Source organism: Choloepus didactylus (genome assembly GCF_015220235.1).
Source record: "Choloepus didactylus isolate mChoDid1 chromosome Y unlocalized genomic scaffold, mChoDid1.pri SUPER_Y_unloc1, whole genome shotgun sequence".
In the NCBI taxonomy this organism is placed as follows: Eukaryota; Metazoa; Chordata; class Mammalia; order Pilosa; family Megalonychidae; genus Choloepus; species Choloepus didactylus.
The window spans coordinates 6383661-6404630 of record NW_023637624.1 but is presented as its reverse complement, the minus strand read 5'-3'; the positions used below and the strand labels follow the sequence as shown (position 1 = coordinate 6404630).

The 20970-nt window shown below is 46.0% G+C and overlaps 1 protein-coding gene across 1 annotated transcript; it reads right to left on the bottom strand.

Annotated features, from left to right (window-relative positions):
- Positions 1–2251: 2251 nt before the first annotated feature.
- Positions 2252–19061, bottom strand: SUV39H1 (suppressor of variegation 3-9 homolog 1). Its single transcript, XM_037824686.1, has 6 exons — positions 18977–19061; positions 11378–11571; positions 9479–10141; positions 3505–3651; positions 3289–3418; positions 2252–2530 (listed from the first exon to the last, which is right to left on the bottom strand). The coding sequence occupies exons 1-6, from the start codon at positions 19059–19061 to the stop codon at positions 2397–2399; spliced, it is 1353 nt and encodes a 450-aa protein (XP_037680614.1). The 3' UTR covers positions 2252–2396.
- Positions 19062–20970: the final 1909 nt, after the last annotated feature.

The window sequence follows — 20970 nt, the reverse complement described above, 5'->3', positions numbered from 1 at the left end:
GTTTTTAATCTCTGAGCTGTTTGTGGCACTATGTTCTAGGGAGTGAGGTCTCTTGGATGTTTAATGGTCTTGTTTTCCAAGCGGTCTGTGAGTTTTTTGGGGGTCTGTGTCCAAGATAGGAAGTTTCTAAAGATTCTGGAATCTGTGTTCTGAGTGTGAGTTCTCTGAGGTGTTTGGAAGTCTGTTCCAGGATATGAAGTCTCTGAGCAGTTTGGGTGCCAGTGATCAGGGTGTGAGGGCTCTGAACAGTTAGGGTAGCAGTGTCTCAGATTGTGAGGTCTCTGAGAGGTTTGTGCATCTCTGTCCCAGAAGGGTAAGTTCTCTGATGTATTTGGGGTCTGAATTCCAGGGTATGAGGCAGTACATGAGGTCTTTAGGTTGTATGGGTTTCTGTCACCTGTGTGTGAAGTCTGTGAAATATTTGGGTATGTGTCATGTGAGGTCTCTGAGCACAAAACAAAAGGAACTGGCTCGCATTCAGGTTGAGGGATGATGAAAATAAGTATATCTGAAATATCATGGTTTTGTTCTTTGCTTTCCACCTTGGCACATATAGGTGCTCTCAATAAATATTTGCAGGAAAACTTCCCCCAGCACGTACAAACTTTTTTCTCTTTGAACTAAGTAGGCAGGCTTTGGGTTCAGAGCCTCTAAGAGGGTCCAGCTAGAATTTTATCACCTTTCTGTATTTCTACTGTATTTATTTCTCTAGTTATTTTTGTTTGCTTATGGCAAATGCAATGCTTTTAAAATTTAAGTATAAAGCAAGCTTATTTTAGGTCAAGGTGTTATGTAAATGATGGTGCAAGTGGTATGCCACTGTGGCAGAAATCATGAGGATTAGTCAAATGGCTGAGGTTTGGGGAACACATTCCTGAGCAGTTGCATATCCCAGCCTCTCAGCCCACCCACCCACCCACCATCCAGGGTCCTCAATACCCCAACACCTTGTTTTTTTTTTCAATCAATTGTTCATTTATTGATGCCCACTCCACGCTAGGTAGGGCTGAGGAGTAATACAAGAGGAGAACCAGATTCAGTCCTTGCCTGAAGGAAGTCTTGGGGTGGGAGGGAGAACAGACACACAGACACAGATCTGGCATTTGGGGGGAGAACACACAGCCTCACACAGGGGCATTCTGGGCACAGGTAGTCAGAGCAGGCTTCCTAGAGAAGGCCTCATGGGGGGAGCAAGGGGTGAGGCAGCCATCAAAACCCTCACCTTTTGTACATTTGTAGAAACAGGTAACTTTTGAGATCAGTGGACCCAGGGTGAGTGTGAAGGGCTGGGGTGTGGGGCTAGCAGGCAGCAGTGGGTTTCCCTCCCACCTCACCATACCCTAGTTGGGTAAGCCATGCCCCCCCACCCCCAATTCTTGGCCTATAATTCATTGTCTACCAAATGGGCCCTTTCCTGGGATCCAACTCCATGATTTTCAAGGCTTTCCTGAGACAATCTGCATGGACCGGGTGCTCTGCCCAGTGCCTGGCATCTTCTCAGCACTCTGCCAATGCACATGATCACCCTAAGTGCTATCTATGGCCTACCTAGGTCTGGGTTCCAGCTCCAAATAGTCCTAGCCATCATCACACCCCAGGGTCTGGGTTCCCAGCACCATCAGACCTCCCCAAAGTCCTAGGGGCCTTCTCTGGACTCCCCGAAAGCAGAGCTCAGTCCCAGCTCCACCTAAAGGAACAGAGAAGTCTGGACTGCCACCCTCTCCCTGGTCAGTGAGTCATGGACCTTCACTCCTCAGTTCAGTGGCATGTGGGTGGGTGTCCATGTCTCAGATGAGGCACCCTGAAGAAGAGATCCTATAGCTTTTAGGGCCAGCACTAGCCATTCTCACTGTGAGCACAAGCAGAAACCAGCCTCAGCCCCCAGCCCTGGAAATCCTTTTTGTTTCACCAGAGCAAAGATTCTGGCACCAGAGAACAGTGGTAGGGGAACCAGCTTTGTGTAGAACTGGGAACTGTGGGTTCTGATGTCTGCCTGCCCTGGGGTTGCTTCCTCACACCCTTGGGGCAGTAGGGAGGGGGGCCTGCCACAGGCTCCTCAAGCTCCAGACAGAAACAGGTGCAAAAACAAACTATTTTTTCTGTTCTGGGGCTGTGCTTGACAGGCCATGAATCCCAACTCAGAAAGTCCTGATATAGAAAATTAACTTCTGAAGGTGGGCAGGGGTTTGTAAGTACAGCCCACAAATGTGACTGGGACAGGGAGAGGAGACTCCTGGAGTCAGTCCTCAGCACAGCCCAGAGCGGGGAGTATGTGGGGACAGGCAGAGGCAGGCAGGAGGCCCTGGCAGTCACTCCTGCAACAGGAGGGCAGTGGTGGATGGGTGGGTAGGCGGCATCGGACCCCCATGGTCACTCTGGCCTCAGACTTCCATAGACTAGAAGAGGTACTTGCAGCAGGATTCAGTCCCACACTTGCACTCAATACGGACCCGCTTCTTAGGGGAGCTGGGGAGCCCGGCCAGGCCAAAGTTGGAGTCCATGCGGGTGCTCTCCATGTCCACAGGGTCCACTGTGGAGTCATAGCCAGGGCAGGTAGGAGGGAAGGAGGGGACTTGTTAGAAGGCTTCCCGCTACCCTTTTCGCATGTGACCCATGGACCTTGGGGGCTACGAGAGACTCTGGGATTTGGGTTAGGAGTGGGTCTTAGGGTTGGTGGTTTGGGGCTAGGGCCAGGGATCAGCAATGGAAGGATGTCCTGGTGTTAGGAAAACAGCCAGGGGTTGTCAGGGGCGGAAGGGGGCTGTCAGGGGGAAAGCAGGAGGGTTATGTCACATTGGGGTCAGGAATGAAGGGCCAATCGGGCGTCCAGAATGGCATAACTCTCTTGCCAAAGAGCCTCCCTTGAGTGTCTCCGAAGCAGTTAGTTTATGTGGAAGGGACTAGTCGGAGGCCACAAGGGTGTCCAGAGGCTTTGAATGAGGAAGGCCAAAAGGAATTAGGAGTGGGAAGGGCTTGGGGGATAAGGGACATTCAGACAGAAGATTAGAGTCCAGAGGAGCATCTTAGCCCTGAAGCCAAACATTCTCTCCCAGGAGTCTTGTAAGGAGTTGGTTTGAGTGTCTCAGGGTTGCGGGCTAGGGGCTGGGAATGAGGGGCCTCCAAGGAGTGGGCAATGTTCTAAGACTCCAGATGGCAGACTGGGAGTCAGGGAGAGCATCTTAATGCTCCAGACTAAAGAATTTTCCTTGGTTCTCTGGGGTATTGGTGTGTGTTGGGGAGGGGTCCTCGTGCCCCACACCACTGCGTGCCTCTGCCCCCCCCCCCTGCCTTGCATGTTGTAATCAAAGGTGAGCTCCTCGCCTGCCCAAATGGTCCTTGTAGCAAAGAAGGCGATGCGGGGCAGCCGCTCATCAAGGTTGTCTATGAAGACGTTGTACACCTGCAGGTTGGGGTCACACTGGACAAGAAAGAAGAGCAGGAAGGTGAGGAGGGGCCCAGCCTGCCCCCTCCCAACCCAGCTGCCCACCTGCTGGGGATACCCACACTGTGGTTGACGAAGTGAGAGATGTTGCCATAATAGGCGGCATCCATGGTGTACACATCCTCCACGTAGTCCAGGTCGAAGAGATAGGTGGTGCCCTGGCGGTCATAGATCTGGCCTCGCCGCTCCACCTCCTCTGAGGTAATGATCTGGGGAAAGGGCCATGGGGGAAGGGGTAACTGTCCACAAAGGCTTAGGAAGACCAGCTCAGCTCCTGCACCCCAGCCTGGCCCCCCGAGAACAAGTAAGTGGGGAAGCACTCTATGTGGTTGGCTCAGGGGAGCTGGTGGACAGGGACATAGGCAGGAGCAGTGACACATAGGAATGAGCCCTACTTAGGGGGATGGGCCTTGGCTGCCTGCTCGTCCACCAACCCACTCCACAGACCTCTAGGCTGCTGGGTCAAGTTAGGGTAAAAATAAAGTTAATTCCTCCTGCTGCTCAGCAAAAACTATCTAGGACTCCCCAGAGCCTCCTGTGCCCTTAGGGCAAAGCAAGAAGGACCCAGAGTGAGAAAGGGTTGGTGTGTGATATGATTTGTGCAAGAGACAGCAAAACTGGGAGCAAAGTCTAATGTAAGAGTGAAAATGGGAGACCCAGAGCAAGAGCAAGAGAACAAGCATGAGACCCATAGTGAGACAGAGTGAGACAGACCCAGAGCAAGGGCAAGAAAGGAAGAGACACATGGCACAACAGAGAGATGGGAGGAGTAGGAGAGAACGACTGATCCAGGGCAAGAGAACGCACGCCAGGGCAAGACTCAACACAAGGAAGTGAGAGCCAGCTCAGGGCAGTGCAGACAGCAAGGGGGACCCGGAGAATAAGGGTGGAAAGAGAGACTCGGAATGAATGAGAGAGAAACTTGGTAAAAGAGAGGGGCAGAGGCAGAAATGAACAGAATGTGAGTATACCAGCCCCAGGTCCAGAGAGAAAACCATGACCCCTTCTGACAAGTCCAAGGCTAAGACCCCTGAGAGAGTCTGAGAACCCCAAAAAAGGCTAAGGCCTAAAAGTTCAAGACAGACAGAGTGTGAGTGACCAGAGATGAAAGATCAAGGTAAGAGTGTGTGTGAGAGAACCCCTCCTTTAGCTCTGAAGCTATGCAAAGCCAATAACTAGAATTTGAGAGAGAAATGGGCAACTTCTCCCAAAGCTCCTTATCCCCAGCGGGGTCCCCATCCGTCCAAGTAAACAAAGTGGCACCACCATCCCTGCCCCCCAAATCTCTCCTCTCCAGTCCTCAGGTCTCCTCTTTCCCATAAGGCTGACAAGTACAGCCTTCCCTAAATGTAACTAACTCTGCCCTTCTGTGGGCAAGGGTCCCACTGGACCTGACACTGCTCCCACCTCAGCTAAGGGTACCCTTAGACCAGGGCGCTCAATTTTTCCTCTCCTGGTTTTCATACTACCTCTCTGCCCAATTGTTAGACACACAGGAGACAATTAATAAAAGCTATTTATTTTTATTTTGCATTCTAGCCCAGCAATCTGTCCGCTGTTCAACTGGTGGCTGTCCTACAGGCAACTCAAACATTCTTCCTCCCCACAACTCTTCTTCCTTCCCTCTCCGTGTGTCAGAGACCCACTGCCTCTGACACCCAACTTCCTACACTCGGTCCAAACCCAAGACCTGCCCTGGACTTCTTCCTTGTCCATCCTCATGCCAACCACTAACAGTGCTCTTCCTGCACTCAAACCTGCCCCTTCCGGTCTTGACCACCCTCCATTTCTCTAGCCAGGATGGCCACACTAGTATCCTCACTCTCTCCTCTCTGCCTCTTACACCATCACCTCCAGCCTATGCTCCATGCCAGATGCTGATCAACAGCACCTTTATAAAACCAACATCTGTCCCTCGGGCCACACCACTTACTGCCCCATATTCCAGCTCCATTCTAAGCTCCTCTACACTCCCGATTTTTGTTTGTTCATTCCTGTGCCTGGTCCCAGCCCTCAAGGGTCACAGTCTGGTGACACAGAGAAACAGATCCACTGTGCAAGTTGTAGATCAGGAAACTCAATACTTAGGTTTCGAGGAAGAATGCAAAAGAGATACATCATCTAAAGCAAACTGCGGATCATACCAACAGAAGCCACAAAAGCATTTTGCGGAGGAATATGTCAAGGCCACTCTGCCAGGAATGCCCCCTCCCTCCTCTCAAGGATATGCACTGCACTCTTCCTTGTACCATCAGCTCAAACAGATGTTATTCCTCTGTGCAGCCTTCCAGAGCCTCTCCATCCCCACCCCACTCCAGAAGCTGGCCACCTGTCATGGGATCATGAGCATACTGGTAGTGTCTGAGATATCTTTATGATTTTGGCTCCTCTCCAACCCAGAGGGAATGCTCCACATATCCCTCCCCATCTTCATCTTCCTGCCTGTTCTGCCCCTACCTGCTCTCTAGGTCTCATCAAGAGTGAATCAAACTGTAAGCCCTCCAGGGCACAGACTGTTCCTTTGCACTCTGTCTTCTTTTCAGTCCCACTCTGTAGTAGTTGGCCTACCCTGAAAACTTGGGAACAAATCATTCCCGTCCCTGCTCCTTAGGAGCTCTCCAGAGTCACTGGAGAAGACAGATGGGATAGAACCCAGCAGCTGGGGAAAGGTGCTGAAGTGAACAGGAATGAGGCTGTTGGTCTGCCCCCTTTGACTGTCATGTTCTCTGCTTGTTTCCTCAGGAAAAACACAAAATCCACCAGGTCTGGCAGAGTAGTAGTTTTAGACACTCAGGCCTTTATTTCTTACCCACTTAACTGGCTTTGTGACTCTGAGTATGTTATTACACCTCTCTGGGCCTCAGCTTTCCCATCTGCAGAATGGGGGTGACTGACAATAATCCCAACCCGACAGGCACTATTATAAAGATCCAACGAGATCATGGGTATGAAAGGTTTTCTCTGGCATTGGTTTGGTTTGGTTTTTTAAGTCTGGACACTGAGCAGTGTTAGGAGTGGTTATGAGAACTGTATCTTGTCGAAATCTAAGATGCACTCATATTTTATGTGCTCTTTACAAAGAAAGGATAAACTAAATGATGAAAGACCATCATTTAATTCATTTAATTAAATAACACTCACCTTAATTTTAGAGATGTTAAAATATGAAGAAAATGCATGTTTCAAAATCAATAGGATACAGAATTATTGTTCTCTTCTGGGTGACGGTATGAATGTTCTGTGGGAATAGTTAGTCATGACCTGAATTGGAAAAGTGCAAAAGATGGCAAGGGCAGCTCAGGTGGAGGCAACTATTGGTACAAAGGTAGAGAACTATGAAAATGAATGCCATGTCCAGATTTTAGATGATAGCATGGTATACATGTGTCTTGTACATGCCCCACCTAACACCTCCAGGAAGGTCTGGGACATTGCCACATAATCCAGTAAATTAATATTTCTGCAATGCAATTTGTAAATAGTCACACCAAGTCAGATAAATAAAGGCTATAGTTAGGCCCATCTCAGGTCAGGTTGGGTTTTGTAGTCATACAGGTTACACACAAATGCTGGGGTTTCAGTGCATTTTGGATTGTCTGGATTTTGAACCGTAAAGGCTAACATTTATTGAGGGCTTACTGTGTACTGACCACTATTCAAGTGCTTTCCAGGTAATAATTCATTTAACTCTTATATCAAGTGCATGAGGTGGGTGCTATTATTGTTCCCACTTTGCAGATTAGGACACTGGGACCCAGAGGAGTTAAAAAAACTCTGCTGATAAGCAGTGGAGTTGGGATTCAAACACAGGCAGTCTGGCTCCAGGGTCCACACTCCTAACCACTTTGCTGTACTGCCTCTTCAGAGGGACACAGGAAGATGAGTTTGGCTCTGGCAATGTTTCGGGCCTATGGTGCAACCAGGAGGACCCACAGGTCTGAGGGTGCTAGAGTCACTGAATGGAGCGAGAGGGAGGCCAAGAAATGGCTGAGAGAGAGTATGTGGAGAGTAAGAAGAGTTGGGAAAAGGAGTGAGAGAGTCCCTGCAAGTTCTGATGCTTACAGAGTAAAGGAGTAAGGACACTAAAGAAGAGCAAGCAGAAATGCATCAGGACCAAGGGATGCTGAGGCTGCTTGTGGGGTAAAGAGTCTTCCTCCTCCTCAACTTTCTGGAACTTCTGTGTTGTAGACAGCTTTTCCCCCCACACTGTCATTATAGTGAGGGTGTAGACATTTCCTCCTCTGGACTTCCTTTAGGACTGTCAGGGTCCTGTGGGGTCTGGGCACCCCCTCCTCCAGACCGTCAGGTTGCTCTGGGATAAAGGACCTATCTTCCTTCAGACTGGTAATATCCCTCTGGGGTAGTGACATCTCCTCCAGACCAACAGGGTCCCTCTGAGGTTTGGACACCTCCTCTAGAGTGTCAGGACACTGAGGGTGTAGACACTTCCTCCAGACTGTCAGGGTTCTCCTGGGTGTAGATCTGATCTCCTTTAGACTGTAAAGATCTTTCTGGGGTGAGGACACTTCTCCTTTCTGACTGTCAGGACAGTATGGGTATGGACACTTCCTAATTCAGACTGGCAGGGTCCTCTGGAGTGTGGAGGGCAGCTTACTCTCTTCCAGATTCTCAGGCTCCTGTGTGGTAAGGACACCTCTTCCTCCAGGTTTCTCCTCTAGACTGTCAGGAACCCTGTGGGGTGTGAATACCCCCCCTTTCCTCTAGACTGTTAGTGTCCGCCAGCATGTGGACATTTCCTCCACCAGACTGTCAGGCTTATCGGGGGTGTGGACATCTCCTCATGCAGACTGTCAGGGTCCTCTGGAGTGCAGACTGCTTGGCTTCTAGACTGTCTCTGTCCCTCGAGGGTCTCACCCTCTCCTCCATTGGATCAGTCACTGCCCAACCATATTATAACCCTAAGGGGCCTATGTAAATATATGGAGGTATTTGGGGTTGTCACCATAACAGGGCACACTCATGGATTTAATGGGCAAGGTCCAGGGATGCTACAAGGTCCCCAGTGCATGGGAAGGTTCAAATAAATGAATAGGCCCACCCCTACATTAAGAAATGCAACTTTAGAAGGTGACACTTTCTGTTGCAGACACTTACTAGTTGTTCACCCAAACCCCTTTTGTTTTCCTCCTGGGCACACAGTGAAAGCATACTTACTTCCAAGCTTCCCTTATACTTAGGTAAGAACACATGATGCAGGTCCAACAAATCGAGTGGCAGCAGAAGGGATGTGCACTGCCACAGGCCTGTACTGTTTAAAACCTCCCTTTCATCCTCCACACTCTTCCCTCATTTACCAGGCAAAGCTGAGGATCTAATGGTGGACTCTACAACTCTAAGGCACAGCAAAGGCACAAGAGGAAAGGAACCTAGGACCCAAGCCACTGTGGAAAGGACGCCCACCCAAATATCTACACCAGACTATTACATGAGCATGAGAAGCCACTAAGATTTGGGGGTGGTTTATTACAGTGGCTGGCCTACCCTACCACTCCCTGACTTTCCTCAGTGACCTAAAAGTCTAGGGGAGGAGGTGTCTGACCCCTGTCCAGGGCATGTTATAGCCTACTCCAGACTGTTAGTGCTCCTTTTGTGCAGATTACTAAAAAGTGTTCCTTCCATGTAGACACTGAGGGATAAAATGGCACCTTTGTGAAATTAGAAAAAGAAGTGTCTTTTCAGGTGATGTAACTCTGTGCCAGACCACATGGCCTGTTCAAAGAAATGCTACCTGGATTTTAGCTCCCACTTTTTCTCTTTGCTAGGTACTCTTTAGCCCTGTCTGGAAGCATTTCAGGGTTTTGTTTTTTTAACTACCAGCATGGCTGTCCTGGTGTGGACCAACTTGGAAATATTAGCCCCTGCTAGGATGTCCCTATCACACTTTGATTAAAACCCCCAAACCTTCCTCCCAGGGAAAGCAGGGAAGAATACGGCATACATTGAGGAGAGCTGGGCACACACACTGGGGACACATTGGGAAGATCTGCACACACACACAATGTCCCATCTCCCTACCTCTCCCATGTACTCCATGACGAAGCTGTTCTTACGGATCTCCTCCAGCGTGTGGACACCCCAGCCGCGCCCGTCATCGGTGCGGAAGATGCAGAGATCGTAAAGGATGCCTTTCTGAATCACACGATTGGGGCAGTCATAGCCACAGTGGCAGTGTGAGTTGCACTCATAGATGGGCAGCCCTGCTCGCAGCCACACCTGGCCCCGGTCATTGTAGGGAAACTTGTGCAGTGAGGCCCCCGGGCAGCAGCCTCCAACAGGTGCCCCCAGACAGTCCTGGCACTCGCAGCCCACAGCCACCTGGTTGAGTGTGATGCCCTCACCAACCTGGTACTCGTTGATGTACACGAAGGCCCGCGGCGGCCCGTCCAGTTCCACCTCGTTCTCCACAGTGATGCGCCCTAGGTGGCTGCGCTTGGCATTGAGCTCCTGCTCCCACCGCCGCAGTTCCTGCCTCTGCTTGGCCTTCTGCACCAGATAGTTGGCCAGGCTTGGGTCCAGGTGCCAGGGTGGCCTTGAACAGCGGTGCCGCTGGAGCAGCTCCCTTTCTAAGTCCTTGTGGAACTGCTTGAGAATGCGCAAGCACTTGAGATTCTGCCGTGGTTCCCATGTACTCTCAGAGTCTGGGTATCCCCGCCACATTACCAGGTAATATTCCTGTTCCTGGGAGGGAGGGGGTATAGGGGGAAGGGAGCACCATAAGTGGCAAGGGCCTTGGGCCTGCCTTCTTGGGGCATCCACCCAAAATTAGATGGATAATGCCCACACCCCTTCCCACCCCAGCCTTTCTGGAATGACCCCATGCATGCGCTCTGCGGTGAGGGTTACTAGGTTCAAATGATGTGCTCCCACTGACTATCAGTCCAAATTCCAACTGTTAATTTAACCTCCCAGACCTACTCCCTCCTCTGTCTGTCCCATCTCGGTAAAATACCAGCTCAATCCTTCTAGCTGTTCAGGCCCAAACTCCTGGAGTCATCCTTTTTCTCACAGCCCCCACATCTACCCTCAGCAAATCCTGTCAGCCCCAGCTTTAAGATACATCCAGAATCCAACCTCTTCAAACCATCATCACTGCTACCACCATCTTAGCCTCCTTACTGGTCTCCTTGCTTCCTCCCTAGCCAGGTGCAGTCTGTTCTCCACAAAGCAACTAGAGGGATCTTTTATTGGCAGAGAGGCAGCTACAGGATACAATTTAACAACATACATGGGCAAATTAGAAACCTTGGGTACAAATTCTGAAACTCCAACCTCGCCCCCCCCCCAGCTGTGTGACTTTTAAAAGCAAGTTTCCTCATCTTTAAATAAGGGAAATCAAAGCTATCATTTTTTAAGCATTCATTATGTACTAGGTACTGTTCTCAGAAATTTACATGTATCATTAGCTAATTTGATCCTACATGAGGTAGATACCGTTATTATCATCCCCATTTTACAAATAAGGAAAATGAAGAACAGAGAGGGTTTGGGTAAGTAACTCGAAGTCACACAGCCGGGATTTGAACACAAGCATGCTGGCTCCAGTCTGTTCTAACACAGTGTTGCTGGGCCTGGCACACAGAAAGTGCTCAATAACTGTTAGCTATCTTCATCTCCACTCCTGGGCTTTGCATCTAAGAAATATTCTCAGTCTTTGCAGTTGGTTTGTCTTCCAAGGGAAGTGGGATGAGAGACTTACTTGGGGAATTCATTCTGGCCCCTACCCCTCAGAAAATCACTCAGTTTCCCCACCTACAAAAAGGGGATGATAAGAGGGCCTAGTCATCCTGTTTTTTTTTAAGATCAGAGGAGAAAATTCCCTTTGGAAACAGATGCAGGCAGTATTAGGCAAGGGGGCAGAAAGCCAACTTCCTTGGGACACCCTCCACCCCAGGGCTATGGTCACCCCAGACTCACGCGGATCTTCCTGTAATAGGACAGGTACTCGACTTCAAAGTCATAGAGGTTCCTCTTAGAGATGCCAAGGGCAGGGCAGGATAACTTAGCCAGGTGGCACAGGTCCTGCAACTGATTCCTAGAAGACTTGCAGCACACACTGCAGCCTGGAACAAGGGGGCAAGAAAGAACTATTACTGGGTAGGCTGGCCAGGCTAGGGGTCAAAGGGGACTCCCAAGTCCTCCCTGGGACTTCCAAGGTACTGCCTCATAATCAGTCAGATTTAATCCACAGGCCTTCCCCAATGCTGGGACCCTTCCACAACCGAAATGTACTACTTCCTTGAACCCCAAGGCTCACTGTCCAAGGCTATCCCTGGAGCAGCAGTCCTCAAAGTGGGGTTTGCTGCATGGATTGTCCTAAAGGTAGCTATTCCCAGAGCTTCAAATCCCTCTGTTCTATTTCCTAAAACTGCCTGTAAACCTGCCTTGGGTTCAGGATCTGATCACCCTTCTCCCCATTTTGCAAATGAAAGAGAACAACTCTCCCTCCACCCATATCAGTACAGTGGAGGTAGGATTAAAACATCCAAGATACCAAACAAAAGCGTTAACTGGAAAGACTGGTCCACATCCCTTATCTGAAACTCCTGGGGCTTGATGTGTTTTTGGAATTCAAATTTTGGGGGGATTTTACAATCGTAGTTCTAAGTATATACTGTATGCTACCTAACACTACAATGGTCAGGGGCATCATACCATAATCAAGTACATTAATATTTCTGCAGCAAAAGTATGAATTTTCACATGAAATAGGAAAAATAATGATGTAAAATAGCAGCACTGAACAGTCCCACCTTATAGTCTCATTTAGCCACTGTGTGGTGCCAAGCATAAGAAAAATATTTCAGTTTTCAGGACTTTTTAGATTTCAGAATTATGAATAAGAGAGATTGCAGAATGGTATTCAATTACAGGAAGCTTCCTTGAAGCTTTAAGTCTGGATGCCTTATATACACACTGCATTTTTTTTTCATGCTGCTTTTTAACTTTCTCTGCCTCATCCACACTTCTGTGAAGGGTAAAGCTCGCCCAGAAGGGAATGTTCTGAAATCATGAACAGGCAAAGAAGTATAGGTTAGCGACAACCACTTTTAAAAACATACCTGGAATGGTTTCTGAGGCTATCAAAAATTTTCAAGCTACATAGATTAAAAAAAAAAAAGATTTCTTTCTGATTCAGGACTAATTCCTAAATAATGTGTTTAGAAGCCAGTTTAACAACTCATTTCACAAAACATTTATTCCAAATGAGTCCATCCTTATCCTATTTCATCTTTTTTTAATGCTTACTATTTTTTACCTCCCATTACAGAAATCAAACTTATTTAAATTTGGGATGAAATACTCTGGATGTCAACCTGAAAATGTACAAGAGCTTTTCGAAATTACTGAAATTATTTCGTGTGCATCCCCCTGCACACACACACACACACATAACACACACACACTTAGGCAGGTCTAGACACTTCAATTCCGTATCTGCCTTCCAGACTCTAGGCCTATGTCCACGTTTTCCTCTCCGTATGAGGCATTTCCCTTCCGAACCCCTTAACTTGCATTTGAAACCCCGCTTAAAGTGGTCCCAACTTAAGGTCTCCAGTTGCTGGCTCTAGCATACACCTCACAGAGACCACAACTAGACTCTCCTACCCTCCTAGAGGTCCCCCTCACACTTGCAAGAGCCTCCTTTCTCCCCGCAGCTTTCCTCATACAGAGGAGCCACCACCCCCCACCCAGTACTAAGATCGACAACCCTCTTTCTCTGCACAGTGTGGAGTTGAGCTCTCCTTAAATAAGGGAAGCGCCCTTCTCTTCACTCAGGGGGAGTCCTCTCTACTCCAAAGCCTTCCCCCTCGCGCCGAGAGGAGACACTCTCCCCCTGATGAGTCCCCTGTCCCCCACTCTAAGAGGATCCCCTTCCCTCCCCTCCCTTTCCGGCGTCTCGCGTGGACACCAAGCGGGTAACAGTCACCGGCGGCCGATTTTCCCGCGCGCGGGCGCGGCCTCCCCAAACAACCTCCTGCGCATAGGTGCGCCGGCCGGGTCGCAATCTGGGGCTTGTGCCCCCAGCCCTCCCCAGTCCCGCGACCCCCAGGCGCCCCGGGCCCGCCGCGTTCCGAGGCACGCGCCCCCTTGCCTCAGCCCCGCCCAGCCCCGCGCACCATGACCGCGCTCCCCGTGCCACATCTTTTCTGCGCTAGGCTCCCGGCTCCCGGCTCCGTGGCCTCGGAGAGCCTTGCTCTCCTCGCCGTCTGAATATGCCAGGCTCTGCAAGAAATACATCTATTGGGTATGCTGTAAATATAGGTGTAGAGTATATCAACAGGTTTATAGTATTTGAAAAACTTCCATCAGCAACTTCCAACACAGCCTCTGATACCCTATTGCAAATACTGCAGTAACTCAATCCAATTTAATTGTAACTCTACCCAGAGTTAAGCCAGACTCCACAGGATAAAGGCAACCCTCTACAAGATTAGAGGTACCAGTCACAAATTCGGGAAACCAGGCCACTTGCACTTCTGACCAACTGGCTACAAATTTGGGAATTCCCACCATCTCCTTGGGTTCAATAATTCACTAGAACAACTCACAGAACTCATGGGAAGTGCTGTACTTATGATTATTGCTTTATTACAGTAAAAGGATACAAATAAGAAGCAGCCAAAAGAAGAGACACATAGGGTAAGGTACAGGAGGGCCTCAAATACAGGCTTCTGTGTCCTCTCCATGTGGAGTCAGAATGCAATCACCCTCCTGGCACAAAATGTATTTTCTCAATCATGGAAGGTCATCAGGGCTTCCCGTGTCCCCAGTTTATAAGGGGTTTCATTATGTAGGCATGATTGATAGAATCAGTGTCCATGTAGATGAACTCAATCTTCAGTCCCCCTCCCCCTAATCACATGGATGGTTGTTCTGGCATGTCCAGTGCCCCAACCTAAGACTGCAGATCCACTCTGCCATCTCATTTGTACCTACCTTTGCAGGGATAAAAAAAAAAAAAAAGATTAAAAATGGAATAGCAGAGAAGGAACTGGACTTGAGTTAGAGAGTGACCCCACAAAATCTGAGGAGACACCAAAGGAGCCATGGAAAACCAGAAAAAAACCTCCCCATGCTCCAAGCCTCTGACAGAGAATTTTAACTAAAAATAGCCTCTTTGGGACAACTACTGAGCTGAAAACCACTTTAGGAAACCTCAACAATACAGTTTCTTAGGCTAAGAGCTCAGAAATCTTGATTTGCTGAGGAATTGGACTGATTTCCTTTATAGAGAATGCAAATCATGGAGCTGACATGCTTGCCCTTTTCACTGTGGCTGCCAGGAAGCTCGAAGATAAATTTTCAGCTCAGTTTAGTGAAGTAAGACCAGATGATCTGTGTATTTCCAGAGCAATTTTGCCTGCATCTTGACCTTCTATTCTCTCATAATTTCTCTAATTATTTTCAACAAATTGCTCTTTCCCATCTTCTTGTGGGAAAACGAAGTGGGAAACAAACAAACAACTTACCTGGGACCCAATCATTTTCTTTTTCTCTTTTGAAAGCAATTGGGGTTGGGATGGGGCATAGAAGAGTCTTCAGAGACCAGCTGGGTTAACTGCTCTTGAATGGCTGGATGTAAAAATATGTTGCTTGTTAATTCTTTGATGACTTATGTTTCTTACCTGACCCAGTAATTCCACTTCTAGAACTTTGTCATAAAGTGACAATCGTGGACGTGTACAGAGATTCAACTGCAGGAACCTTCATCACAGCTGTTTTTAACACCATGGCATTGAAAGTAACCTAAATCCCAAATCACTGGGGACTGGGAAAACAAGTTATGGAAACCCCAAAGGGTGGATGGAAAGACAACCAATAAAACTAACACTGTAGACAATTAAAAGAGGCTCAGGAGACATATCAACCAAATGCAAAGTATGCACCTTATCTGACTCTTAATTTGAACAGACCAAAAAGAAAAACAATTTTTGAGGTTATCATGGAAGTTTGAGCCCTGACTAGATATTAGATGACATTAAGGAATTTGATTATTGATGATATGAAAACATTATTATTCATTATTTTACATTCCAAAGCAGTATGGATAATGTTTTTTTAAGTTCTTATTTTACAGATACATAATAAAGACTTTATGAATGAAGTGATATGTCTGGATTTATTTCAAAATAATGACTACATATATAAAAATTCATTTATCTGTACACTTAAGATCTGTGTACTTTTTGTTAAACCTCTATTTAAAAAAAGGAAAAAAACAATCTAGGAGGGAGAAGTGAGTGAGTGGTCTAGATTAGGGGTTCGCAAACTTTTTTGTAAAAGATTAGATAGTAAATATTTTAGACTGTGTAGGGTCTATGTTCCCTGTTGCAACTACTCAGCTCAGCCACTGCAGATTGAAAGCAGTAATGGACAATATGTAAACCAGTGAGTAGCTGTGTTTCAATACAACTGGATACAGAAGTTTGAATATTATACAATTTTTCACATCACAAGACATTATTCTCCTTTTGATATTTTTATCTTTTAAAAAACTGTGAAACTCTTACCTCAACTGCCCATAGTTTTCCAATCCTTGAGCTAGATGAAATAACATTAGCTGTGAGTTGATGATTGATAAGTCTGGGTGATGGGTATTAATGGGATTCATTATACAATTCCCTCTCTGTTTCTGAATGTTTGAAAATTTCCATAATAGAAATGTTTTTATAAATTACTATAGAAATAAAAGTTAATGACATGGAAAGATATCTGCTAAATGAAGAAAATTTAGACCATAAGAACGTGGTCCCAGTTGCTTAATAGTAAACAAACATTCATGTAGATCACATTTTTCAATGGGGGTGATATTGCCCCCAAGGGGGTGAAAACTGGTTCTTGGGGGTGGAAAAATATTAGATATTACAATGGTTTGTGGTCTTCCAAAGTTCAAACCTAACCAACAAAATTGTATTCCTTGATATTTAAATTCTTTCATTTGGCTTTCTTGAGTATCACACAGGCAACATTACCTTGAGTTCATGGAGAATCTACAAAATATATGCAAGATCAGTGCTATGAAACTATAATGAATAGATAGCTGTGATTGGAGGGCTTTTTCTCTATCCATTCCTTGATTTCAAAGTTATATCATGAGAGATGGGGCCTGTGTGCACTTATTGGCTGCCTTGTGGAAGCTTTTAATGCTTGATCCTCAGTGCTCTTGCGTATGACTTAGGATTTGAAAATTAAATTAAAAAGGCAGAATGGCTGAGTTGTATGGTTAAAAAACAACTCAACTTCTTCATCCAAAAATGTGGCAAAAGTACTTATTTGTTTTCCATCATCTTATATGGCTGAAACAACACATTAACAACAAAAAAAAAGAAATAGAATTGATGTATGTCCAAGAGGAGACATTAGAATTAAACCTATCAACATCACACCAGACATGAACTTTTGGTTAAAAAAACATCAGGCTCAGGGATGCTCTGAAATTGTCCTTGGTAAGTTACTGTCTTTTGTTAAACAAGTTAACATAGAAGTTATTTTCTCACGTTAAGCAAATGTTAAAAGTTAAGTTCTCTAAAAATAATCATTAAGAAATTAATTAAATGCTTCAATTGTTTTACTTTTGTGGAAAGATAACACCTTCAAATGATGTTTTTAAAATCTGGTTGCATTACTATTACTGTTATGTGTTTCTATAAATCACTAATTTGCATATAATTTGATATATTACAAGTTATATAATAAATCACATTAAAAGTTACTCAGCAAATAGTTATAAAGTGAAGTTAATCACATTAAAAGTTACTCAGAAAATAATTATAAAGTGAAGTTAAATATTTATAGCTTTATAATTGTTAATTTAACTTTTAAGTTTTATTTAGTCATTCCCTGCAGTGAATAAAGAGTAAGCTTTATACTTACTCTTTTTAGGTATAAAGCACAGATATATTACATAAACAGATATTCAGTTTACCTATAGCATTAAAATTTTATGAGGGGGTGTATGAATAGGGAAAAAATGTCTTAACAGTTCCTCAGGGGGCGATAATGAAAAAAAGTTTAAGAAACACTGATGCAGACAGACAAGAAATGTGGAGGCGTATCTGTTACTAAGACACTTTGTTCAAGGTGAATAGTGGTGTAGCAGGCAGGACTCAAGGGACCCAGAGACCTGCCACTAACAAGTCATTTAACCTGGGCACATCCCTGACTTGCTGTTTTTATCTGTGTAACCAGAACTCAATGATCCCTAAAGAGCCTTCTCCCACCTTCATACTGTGATTCTGTAAGCTACACTAAAAGCTGACATTTATTTATTTATACTAGATAATAAAATTCTCATCACAGTCCTCACAGGATAGGACCTGCTATTATCTTTATTTCACAGTAAGGAAACTGAGGTCTAGAGAAGTTAAGTGACTTGGCCAAGGTCACATAGCCAATGATTTGAAAGTGAGGTGGTAGAAAAACAAAAAGCAGAGAACTCTGCCCTAGATGTCTGCTTCTGGATGCCCTAAAATATTAATTCTCCTCCTAAAATACAGTGGGTATAGTCTGTCATTTAACCTAAGAATAACACTGTTAAATACATATTGTGTTTTATAGTTTAAAATTAAATTAAAATCTTAATAATCAAAGCAACCATAAGGAAAAAAGAGGACAAAAATTAGAAGGAGATATTTGCAAAACCTGTGTAAAGGGATGGTATTAGAATACATAAAAACAACTCCTACAAATCTATAAGGAAAAGGCAGACGACCTAACAGAAAAACGAGGAAAAGATCTGAACAGGCAACTCACAAAAGAGGATCTCCAAGTGGTCAATACACATACGAAAAGGTGCTCAATCTCATTAGTCATCGGGGAAATACAAATTAAAACCACAATGTCTGTCTCCTTCATTAACATGTTGGCACCACACAAAACTGTACACTGAAAAATGGGTAAAATGTCAAATTCTATGAGATATATATATATATATAATATGACAATAAAAAAATGTTGGCACCACAAGAGCAGGAATTTCTGTTTATTCGTGATGTATTACTGATCTCGGAGAGCCACCCATCCTGAATCCCAGAGAATCCCAATACTGAGTCCACACATTCCCACTCCAGTTCCCACAGACCCTCTTCCTTCACCCCACAAATGCTCCCCGGGTCTCCTGATCACTCCACAGATCTCCCATCACTGACCCCATCATTCATCCCACAGACACCCCCAATCACTCACCCTACAAACTCCCCTTCTCATATCCCACACACCGCTATCCGTGATCCCAAACGCTCCCCGTCACTGTCCTGCATATTACTCAGTTCAATGGACCAATCATTAGCCCTTCCACATATCCCCATCATTGACCACAAAGACCCGCATCGCCGAGCTGGGCCCTTCGCCCTGGCTCTGCTCTGAAGACCCAAAAGCACTTTTTCAAGCCGGGCTTGGCTCCCCGTTTGTACACATGGGTTCCACATTCCCAGAAATTCCCTTTCCCTTCCAGTCTTCCTCAGTGGGTATCGGTGACGCATTTGGCTTATCTTTCACACGCCCAAGCCCTACCAGTAACAAAAATGGCGTCATCCCTTAACGCGCCAGCCGGAGACATGGCCACGGTCTCTCGCTGTTTCCGCCGGGGAGCCGCCATCTTGAGGCTTCCATGCCAGGCGGGTGATAGGTGTTCGGGGGTTCTGGGAGTCCCCGCGCTATTTCTGAAGCAGAGTAGTCGGAATTGGTCCTTAAAGGCTTGGAACTGCCGTGATTGTTCCGGGCAGGGTGAATGGGCGTTTCCGACGATTGGGAAGAGGCGCTGCCTGAGCAAAGGCGTGGGAACCAGAGGGGTTGGGACGTGGAACGGGAGGTAAAGTTTTAAGCCCGAGTGGGAAAGGCATCGCCTGAGATATTTCTCAGGGGAAGAATCATTTCTAAAACGTCTGGAGAAAGTGAGGAGTTCGGCATAATACAGTCACTTACGGGCTCATACACACACACATGCACCCCTGTCACTCATCTCCCTCCGGGCCTCCCATTGCGCTTTCAATAAACCAGGGCTCGCCCCCTGTCTGTCACTCAGAGCCTAGACTTTCGGTCCACTTTCCTTAAAGAGTGCAGATTTAGCCTTTTGTATCCCAAATCAAAGCTAAAACAGTAAATAGAGTCAGAGGTTCAATGTAAGACCTAAGGGACATTGATTTTAGAAAACTTAGTAAAGGACTGGATTGGAAGTCAGCCCGGAAGGAAATTGAATAATTAACAAAGGCTCAGACTATATATATAGATACCTCTGACCTCTGATGGTGTGTACCATTGTTAAGAAAGTCCTAGGATTCGATCTGTAACAAAAACCCTGCTTCAAGGTCAAACAAGAGGATCACTGATGGTGGAATAGTGGCCCAGTTTCAAAGTCATTCCAGAGAGGCACTGAAGGTGGAAATGTTAGTTTAGACCCAAATCTGACCAGAAAAGACCAGAATAGACCAGAGAAGCATTAATGGTGCTATAGTTAATAAAGGCCCACAACTCATGACTTATATCAAAGGGCCACTTATGGTGGAAGAGTTAGCATGGATTTGATTTTCTGCACTCATCCAAAGAGCATGGATGGGGGAGATTTAACTGAGACCTGCAGCCAATGTACAGACCTGAGGGGCAATGATGGGAAAGACTTAACAGAGGTGAGGGAAAAGTCACATATAAATTGCCTTGATAGTGTAAAAGTGAACAGACCCTCAAATTTAATACACAGACCCAAAGGAATTGTTAATTTTCACCCTCAAAACCCTGAGTCCTAGATCTAGATCAGAAGCCGTTAATGGTGGGATAGATAACAGATGCTGGAGTTCAAGGTGAAATCAGAGGTTGATTTAGGTTTGAAAAGATAATAGAGACTAATTATAGTAATTGGCATTTGTGTTTTTTTCCTATAAACTTAACAAATTAATTTTTTAAATTTTTAATTCTGATCAAGTCACTCCTGGTCCTAGTCTCAGAGCACACTATCTGGATAGGCTGAGAATTTCCCAAATCATCAATTGCTGGAAACTTTGTGCTTAAGAGTATAATTCTCAACTTATCCCTTTCCTATCACATTTTACTATAAGCTGCAAGGAGAAACCAGGCTGCACCTGCCAGTCTAGATTTGTCTTTCATCTCTGGTGTGAAGTGGGGCATGCAGAGCTGCCATCTATTAACCATGACCCAGAGCAGTTTCAACCACCCTGAGAGACTGGTCATGATGGGGCTTCTTCCCTTACTCTTTGAACTCTTTGTGCTATATGAATGGCATGATGATTATTTGCCCCTTCTAGACTTTTTATTCTATGCAAAAAAAGGAATCATTTGTTGAAAGTTTCTGCTGTGTCCTGAACCTGTGTTCCCACAACGCACCATAGTAGCAACTCAATCTGCAAATTTTGACGCAGCAAACAAGGTGCATGGGAAATATGGAGTGGGTCGATTTTTTGGGCCCCCTTTCCCCCTCTGTAATCATGTTTCCCGGTGGGGAATGCTTCGGGGGAATTTATATTCTGCACTGCTGCACCTCCCAGTGACAACTG

Excerpts from the sequence above, each read along its gene's own strand:
- SUV39H1 (XM_037824686.1), bottom strand. The coding sequence starts at position 19,061 with ATGGCGGCTCCCCGGCGGAAACAGCGAGAGACCGTGGCCATGTCTCCG. Across the intron at positions 11,572-18,976 it reads TGACGCCATTTTTGTTACTG|CCTGGCCAGCCTACCCAGTA; the intron begins GTAGGGCTTGGG and ends TTTGACCCCTAG. Across the intron at positions 3,652-9,478 it reads TCATGGAGTACATGGGAGAG|ATCATTACCTCAGAGGAGGT; the intron begins GTAGGGAGATGG and ends CCCTTTCCCCAG.